Here is an 8,417-nt window from a genome sequence, read left to right as displayed (position 1 = left end):
AAAAAAAAAAATTAAATACAGAGCATAAAGATATAAATTTATACTTTTTGGAAGGGAATAAGACAATGCAAAGAAACTTTATTTTGAGTACTTCATCACATGATGAATGTTTTCTTTATTAAATGCAGCAGCCAAGATTGCATTATAAAGCAGTGTGAATTAAGGGACTTAAATTCAGTAGAATCCTTGCTTGTTAGAAGTGATATAACAAAAAACTGTTCTGGTTTGGGGAAAGCTCCTGTGTGTTCTGTGTCTCTTTAAGGACTCAACAAAGTCGTCTTGTCCAACAATGATGTTTCAGGTTTAAAATGATTTCTTCCAAATAAAACTTTGTGCTAGGTTGCTTTGGGTTTGGGGCACATTTGGGATTCTCTGTATATTAAGGTGAGTGGTGGAGGGTAATTGCAATTCTGATTTCTTGGAACTGTGGATTAGGGGAACAACAGGCCGCTGCAAAAGCAGTGTGATGGAATTATCTAGGGAACTGAGAGTCTGGGTAGTCACTGGAGTTACTACATGAGTTGTGGAAGGCAATGTAAGCCCCCACAGAATGCTGAGAGACAGAAATTTAAGGGAGGAAGAGGCTAGACTTGGGCTTGTTTTTTTCCAAAGGATGGTCACATGCAACTTATGTTAAACGGTTGTAAGGCAGGTAAGGCTGTTTTCACAGGTGGATTGAGTACAGTGTGTAAATTTTTTTTGTTGTTTGGAGTACAGACTAATCCCCTTCCTGGATTAGTTGTTTCCAGGCTTTTCTGATTATCTTTCCTTCTGTAGAAGGGACTTCAGATATTTTCACCTATATAGAAGGCTTTTTGATTATTAATATTGTTTTGCTTACTGTTGAGATAGCAAAACAATAAAACTTGCTTACAGGAGACTAGCAACCAAACTATGCCCATAACTTAGAAAAAGATAAAAACATTAACACATGCTTTGTACATTTTTTGTTATACAGAAAATGGATTAATAGCCATAGTTCCATAAGGAATTTATGAGACTAAATATGTCTGAACAGGAGAATCCTCTTGGTTTGTTTCTTCGCGGAAATGAAAGTGGTGACGGTGCTGATGAAAGAGGTGGACAACATTTTGCCCACATTTAACATCTTGTTCTTTTTAATCTTTCAGTATTCTACCTTGTAAATACTGTTATTTGTATATACTGTAAATGATGACATCGGTGGGCACTAACCGAGCCCGGGGAAACTGGGAACAGCCTCAAAACCAAAACCAGACACAGCACAAGCAGCGGCCACAGGTAAAGAACCGAGGGATCTGGAGCTGCGGACCCATGGGTAGCCTTGCTGGTTGATAACTGGTTTCTATCCAGCGCACCATCGTTTTGTGCTTTGGATCATTGATTTGCTTTCTTTATTCTTATTTTCTAGTCCTTGCCTCTTTTCACTTGGGCTCTGATAGCTGTTAATGACGTTGTGTGATGCAGTGTACTTTTTATTGTTTGATGCTGAATTATGAAGCTTGGAAAGTATGGGTCTCGTGCTTTGTATCTCTAAGAGAGCCTTTCCCTTCTTTCATCTGGGTCGTTTTAGCAACACATTTCTTACTTCCTAGACTTTCCACCTTGACATCTCTCTAGTCCACCTTCGTCTTGCCACCTTTCCCCTTTCCTCTGCTCTTCTTTTCCTAACTTATTTTTTATCTTTCTCTCTGGTCTCATTGAGGCCTAATCTGATTTTTCCTTTTCCATGAGGAGTTAGCATCTTTACTGTGTTTCATCAAAATTAACAAATGAGACACCCTAGAGTATTTATTGCTCAGTTTTAAGGAGTAAATTAGCCTCCTGGGTACTGAAGCTTTTGTTTTGTTTCTTAAGTTTGATTTAGATAGGATCTGTTTTCTTGTGTAGCGTTGGTTGGTACCTAACGTGAATGAATTAACTTCCCATTTGATTATGGTCAGATAAATTGAAGCTGTAAGACTAGAACTTCTCTCACATTCATTCTTTTACTTCTCCTAAGTGAATTTCTAGCAGAATTTTAGTACATGAGTACTTTAGTTGTCTCAGTTGAGACAGCAGAATTTGTGGTGTCTACAAACACACACTGGATACTCAGAAGATGTGCTGAGTCTGTCCTCAGACTAAACCTTATGGTTTTCGCAGTCCTAGGAGTAAGAGGGTGGCATTGGTTATTGCAGAAACGGGAACAGGATTTACATATGACTTTGCAAATATATTAGTGTGAATTAAGGTGCAGATGTTTCAAAGTTGTGTTGTGATCCCAACATGAAAGCCTCTTTGACAGGAAACAGTGACGGGAAAGCTTCTTGCTTTTTAGGGATTGTAGAGTGAGATAGTGGCAACTTTACTCTTTGTTTTTTGTCATTTTGCTGATTGAAGCATATTAAACGGTGTAAGTCTTATTGGTCATTTGTAACAAGGAGAAGGAAGTTGGGGTGGGAGGTGGGTGGGCTGTTGACTGCATAGGTCCCTCTTATTTTCTAAACTATTGCTTGTCGATCATGCTTTCTTGAACTTGTCTCCCTTTTTAGGCCACTGCAGAACAAATTCGACTTGCACAGATGATTTCGGACCATAACGATGCTGACTTTGAGGAAAAAGTGAAACAAGTGAGTACATTGCTGATTTGCTGTAAGCTATGGCAAAGGGCATCAGGGTTAAAGCGTAGTTAACTAGCATAGGTGCCTACCAGCCTGCTTTCTGCTGTAGAGATTAAAGGAATTGTGGCCTGAAATAGGATAAGTTAGGCTAATAGATGCTTTTATCGTCTGATTTACTCTATCCTTTAGGACAGATACCTCGTTCGAAAAGGTTTTGTCTTCATTTTAACTTCCTGTTTAATGAATGAATGAATGACATTGTTAGTGCCACTTTAATAGCACCTTTGAGTAGTTGTGGCATCAAAGAAATGTGGCAATTCACAGTATGCTGAAGCCTGTGTGTTTCTGAGTTTGAGTCTCTTAGATGCTTATTGTTCGATTGCTTTGTTTGTAAGTCCTTTTGACCCCATTTTTGATGACAGGTGTTAATATTTTGCTTTTGGAACTATGACACCAAGTTCTGCATGTTTTGCTTTTTAAAGCCTGGTTCTTTCAAACACAGCTGGTGTTTCTTCTCTTTTTCTGTTCTTCACCTAGTTTTCTTTTGTGGGGAGTGCAGGCTTGTTCATGATCGCTGCTGATCTTTCTCTTTCAGTTGATTGATATCACAGGCAAGAACCAGGATGAATGTGTCATTGCTTTGCATGACTGCAATGGAGATGTCAACAGAGCCATCAATGTACTGCTGGAAGGAAACCCAGATACGGTAGAGTGCCGATAAAGTGTTCTAGAAAGTGGGTCCCTGGCCGAGAGACTAGAAAGGTTACACAAAATAGCCAGTGGGGAAACTCAGTTTAAAGCAGAGTACCTTGTCCTCCAAATAGAACTGGGAACTACCTTGGATATTGTTTGCTGAAGGTTGCAGATACTTAAAATTCATGAACAGCAAACGGGAAAATATAAAATTAGTCTCTTCTAATTGGCCTGGAATAAATTATTCACTCCAGACTAGTGACTGTATTCAGCCCTGGCTTACGCTGAATTAGAGGTGCTGTTTCATAGCCTTGGTTAGTAGTCATGGGAGACTTCCATTTACTTGTTTTATTGCTATTGAGCAAAGTTACTATTGGAGTCCGATTTGAGGACAGTCCCATCGATGTCAGCTTTACAGTTTATAATACTTTTTCATCATGTGGACTTATTTCTGTTGAGGTAGCAGAGAAACTTCATAGCCTGTTGACCATCCCTGGAGATGTTGGGGGATAACTCGCAGGACCTCTTGCCCTAGAATTTAGAGTTGCCTTCACCTCTTCCTCTCCTTCCCATTTAATGAGAATCTTTATTTTTGTGTTTGTCTTATCACTGTACCAAATCATAAGTCCTTTAACAGGGATTCTGCCTTACTAACTTTTGGGATGTTCCTGCAGTGCTTAGTAGAGAACTTGATTTTTTTTTTTAATAAGCAGTATATCATTTTGAGGTCATTTCCATTTTCTTGGTCTCACACTGAGGGCCTTAGGTTGGGATAGATAGCCAGAGTTCATACTTAGAGTGATCAGCCTACTGGTATTCCAGTGTCTCTTTAGCTAAATGTTACAGGTTTGTCAGTTTCCTTAAGACAATGGAAATAATCATGGGACAGTTTTTTAATCATTGAATTTAAATTTGTGGCTTTTTCTCTTAAAAGTGTGGCCTTAGGTTAGATTTTACATTTTTTATTTTATTTGAAACTTACTGCTTAGGCAATAAGATAACAGTGCCTTTGGATCATTTTGAGTTTATTTTAGTGTAATTGTCTCAAGATTTTGGGGGGGTTGGAAGAGGTGGGATTACTTGTGCTTTGTGAATGCCTTGATTTTTGTTCACAAGTCACATTTTGTTTCACCTGGCATCTGCCTAGTGCTATAAGTCTGACCTTCCAGTATCAAAAAAGAATATAAGCTGGAGAAAAGTATGCTTATGCCACAAATAAATCAGCTACCGGTGAAATCAGTGGGAAGAAAGTCAGCTGCTGGGATATTGGATGTATTTGGGTGGATGAGATCATATCAGAAAACTGGCAATACCTTTGAGAAGATCCTAGTAATTCTCTTTTCTTACAGAACTCTCTGGTGCCAGCAGCTGATGTGTACTCTAGAGGAAGAAGGTGACAGGTTTCTAAAACTTGCCAGGTTTTGAGACAGGCTAGTAAACACTAGGAAAGCTAACTGTTTTGAGTCTGGTTTCCAAGATTTCTGATGCAGATTTAGTTGTAGGGTTACTATAACTTAAGAATTGAAGCTACTGTGAGCATAAAATGCTCACCAGCTATAATGCAGAATCAGCTTGGGTAGGAAGAGTAGGCAGCAAGGAGCTGCCAAGTCCTAGGTGGATACTTAATCTTTTTTCTTTAATTATTACTTTTGCGAACTATTTATTATAGACTTTAGACTATTTTATGTATCTTGGCTATAATTAAAAAAATTTATTTTGAACTTAAATATAAACGGTATACTTAAAATTTACCATTTGCACCATTTTTAAGTGTATTATTTAGTGGCATTAAGTATACTGAAAAAGTTATGCCACCAACAGTGCTATCTATTTCCAGAAATTTTTCATTTCCCAAGCTGAATCCAAAACAGATTTTCTGTATCCATTAAATAGTAACTCCCCGTTTCTCCCTCCCGCCAGCTCCTGGTAACCTCTTCTATTTTCTGAATCTATGAATCTGCCTATTCGAGGTACCTCATATCAGTAGAATCATGCAATTTTTGTCCTTTTGTGTCTTAGTTCAGTTAGCATAATGTTTTCAAGGTTTATATTGTGGCATATATCAGAATTCCACTCCTTTAAGGCTGGATAATCTAATATGTGTGTGTCCCCATTTTGTTTATTTATCCATTAGTGGGTACTTGGAATTATTTGGAAGTAAGTTATAGGCATCATAATACTTTATTTCCTAAATGTTTGAGCATGCTTCCCTTAAAGAAGGCTACTCAGGAACACTCTTTGATATGATCACAGTATTTTTATCAACTGAGAAAATTAATAGTAATTTCATATTATACCTTGTTTGTATTCTTGGTGTTTGTCTTGGAACTTTTATTTGTACATATTTCCTGAAGAAATATGTGTAAATCAGGGTATGTGTACGTTTAAAACATTCATCTCATTTTCTTGAAGGATAAATGTTTTGCAAGACCGATTGTTTGGCTCATTTTCCTTACCACAAATTTTCCTTTCTACGGTCTGGAATAAATCATAGATTATAGTGTTTGAGGAAAGTTGAATTAGATTATATCAGTTTAGGAGGTACAGGGGAGAACAGAGTGGATAAAACCTAGAATGTAAAGCTCCTTATAGTCAGCATGTCTCGGCACCAGAGCCGCCAGAGCCGCGCCTTCCTGACTGCTGTTTGGTCTTCTTTTAAGTAAAGGAAATTGGGGGGTAGGGTGGAGCTGGGTAGTAGGTATAGTTGTTTTCCTCCTAAATTTTGAGTTGCTTGATTAGCGAATGTGCCCAAAAGTCGAATGCTGCTTACTCATTCTGAATTTAAAGTTAACTTTTAGAAACTTTTTTTCTTTTTTGGTTTATTTCACATGAATAGACTATAAAAATTTGAGAGTCACTGAATCCAAAGGAAATTAGTTTTTTCAGCTCAGGAAACACATTTGAAAGCTAGGGACCAGTCACTTCGTCCTTTGACCGATATGCCAAGTGACTGAACTAGATCGCGATCTTGTGATCCTTTTAGAAGTGACCCCTGAGTCTGTTAGCTAGAAGCTCATCCCCTACAAAAAGGAATTCAGTTTTGCAGTGACAGAATTTGTTTTGAGGTTCTGTCTACCCTCCATTTAAACAAGTAAACTGGAAGGAGTGTCTTAGACATGGATGCTGAGTGGAGAACGGTGAACAGTTGTCCCCGCTTTTATCTCTGCTTTCCTGATAGCAATCCCTGTTGATTAGATGTGAATGCTCTGCTCTTCTTTAGCATTCCTGGGAGATGGTCGGGAAGAAGAAGGGAGTTTCAGGACAGAAGGATGGTGGCCAGACGGAGTCCAACGAGGAAGGCAAAGAAAATCGAGACCGGGACAGAGACTATAGTCGGCGACGTGGTGGGCCACCAAGACGTGGGCGAGGTGCCAGCCGTGGACGAGAGTGTATGCATGGGGCTTTAACAAAACCAGCTGTGGGTCAGTAATGTCTAGATTCAGGGGTGTCAGGGCCTTGCCAGGCTGGACCTGTAATCATTGTATCACCCTTTTGATTTTTCTTGCCATCGTCTGTTCTGAGACTTGGTATCTCTTACATGCAGCCTTTTCTAGCAGCAGCCACCAGTTTGGCATGAGGTTACCCTGGAATGATTTGTAAAGTTGTCTGACGGACAGCTCTCTGTTGTGGTCCATCACCGTCCCCCTAGTAACAGTTGTATCCCATCCTTCCAGCTCATTTTCTTTGTCTTCTCACCAGCACATGTACATACCTCTTCTGTTGAATCCGCTCTGGCCATCTGTTTCATTTTGTTTATTTTTTCCCTAGTTCGGGGTCAGGAAAATGGATTGGATGGCACCAAGAGTGGAGGGCCTTCTGGAAGAGGCACAGAAAGAGGGCGAAGAGGTCGCGGACGAGGCAGAGGTGATTAATTTATTGTAGGTTGGATATTGGGGCAAGGCACTCTTACTAGTTTTGTAGGGGTTCACATTTAGAAACAGATTCACATGGAGTCTGGTTTCTTGAATTGTTGAAGTGTCATGCAAATTCTAGAGATTCCTAAGTGGGCAGTGTGGAGAAGATGGATGTCATTTCCTCAAGTCTTTATTATTACTGACTATATTTGAGGACCCAACAATTTGATCAGGAGAGAAACAGTCTGTCAATAGTAATGATTATCCTACTATTTTATATTAACTAATGTACTACAGAGTGACAAAGATTTCTAACAACATCAACCATACTATTCCATAGCTGTCTCATTAGTTGGCAAAGTAGTTTTGTATCAACTTACTAAAATATTCTTTCTTTTTCCATAGGTGGCTCCGGTAGGCGGGGAGGAAGGTTTTCTGCTCAAGGAATGGGGTAAGTTTCCTTGGTCCAGTGTCAAAGTCTTTAATTTTTTTTTTCCCCCAAGCATCACCATAACGTTCTAGCGTGGTTAGTATCCTGATTTCCTGAGGATAATAGTAGGCAGCCTTAACCAAAATGTAATCAGAAAGATGTCTAGACTTAGGACTTGTTTTTTAGGGATAAGCGTTTACCACCTGGATCATTTTATTTCATAGTTTCATTTGCATACAGTTGCTTTCTTCCCAAAATCTTTATGTGGATTTTGTTTTGATTATTGTTGTCCTAACCTAAAATAAATAGTAGATATAAATTAAGATTATACCATGAAATTTCAGGTAGGCTTATGAGTGGGCAAAGTTGACAGCATAGCATATAGGATTATATGATTGATTAGTGCGAGGAGAGAGAGGCCGGATTCTTATTGCCCTCCTTTTTGAGTTAATTTTTTGCTGGTGCTGCTCAGGTGTCGGGGACTCTCTTTAAGCTTTATTTTGTTGTTGTTCAACCCCTCCCCCGCCCCCAGAACCTTTAACCCAGCCGATTATGCAGAGCCAGCCAATACTGAAGATAACTATGGCAATAATAGCGGCAATACGTGGAACAACACTGGCCACTTCGAGCCAGATGATGGGACGAGTGAGTGACCGTTTATTATTTCCTGCCTCTGGGAACCTAAGGAATAACTTTTTTGAGGTTATAGTCACATAAAAAAGTGGAGGAAAAGCAGAGATGGGAATAAAGGGATGGCGATCGAAGTGCTCTGTGTTCCCTCCTTCGTGCCTGTGGGCACAGTAGACTAGCTGTTTCACCTGATCTTCATCACTATTTTATGAAATAGATATTTCTCAT

At 39.3% G+C, this 8,417-nt stretch overlaps 1 protein-coding gene across 17 annotated transcripts in view; it reads left to right on the top strand.

The window, feature by feature from the left end:
- UBAP2L (ubiquitin associated protein 2 like) overlaps nucleotides 1-8,417 on the top strand; it is a 39,944-nt gene that overhangs the window by 5,259 nt on the left and 26,268 nt on the right. For 10 of the 17 annotated variants that reach the window (XM_025040924.1, XM_025040925.1, XM_025040927.1 and 7 more), the window contains exons 3-9: nucleotides 1,131-1,260; nucleotides 2,514-2,591; nucleotides 3,178-3,288; nucleotides 6,496-6,697; nucleotides 7,044-7,139; nucleotides 7,535-7,580; nucleotides 8,092-8,204. In XM_025040924.1, coding sequence (XP_024896692.1) covers nucleotides 1,171-1,260; nucleotides 2,514-2,591; nucleotides 3,178-3,288; nucleotides 6,496-6,697; nucleotides 7,044-7,139; nucleotides 7,535-7,580; nucleotides 8,092-8,204 — 736 coding nt within the window. In that variant the 5' untranslated portion in view covers nucleotides 1,131-1,170. The remainder of the gene's footprint in view (nucleotides 1-1,130; nucleotides 1,261-2,513; nucleotides 2,592-3,177; nucleotides 3,289-6,495; nucleotides 6,698-7,043; nucleotides 7,140-7,534; nucleotides 7,581-8,091; nucleotides 8,205-8,417) is intronic. The other 7 variants (XM_015598331.2, XM_006923570.3, XM_006923569.3 and 4 more) reach the window with 2 other exon arrangements.

The sequence above is a fragment of the Pteropus alecto genome, unplaced genomic scaffold (assembly GCF_000325575.1).
Source record: "Pteropus alecto unplaced genomic scaffold, ASM32557v1 scaffold49, whole genome shotgun sequence".
NCBI classification, from domain to species: domain Eukaryota; kingdom Metazoa; phylum Chordata; class Mammalia; order Chiroptera; family Pteropodidae; genus Pteropus; species Pteropus alecto.
The sequence above is the reverse complement of the archived record's forward strand: the minus strand, read 5'-3'. Positions and strand labels throughout refer to the sequence as shown.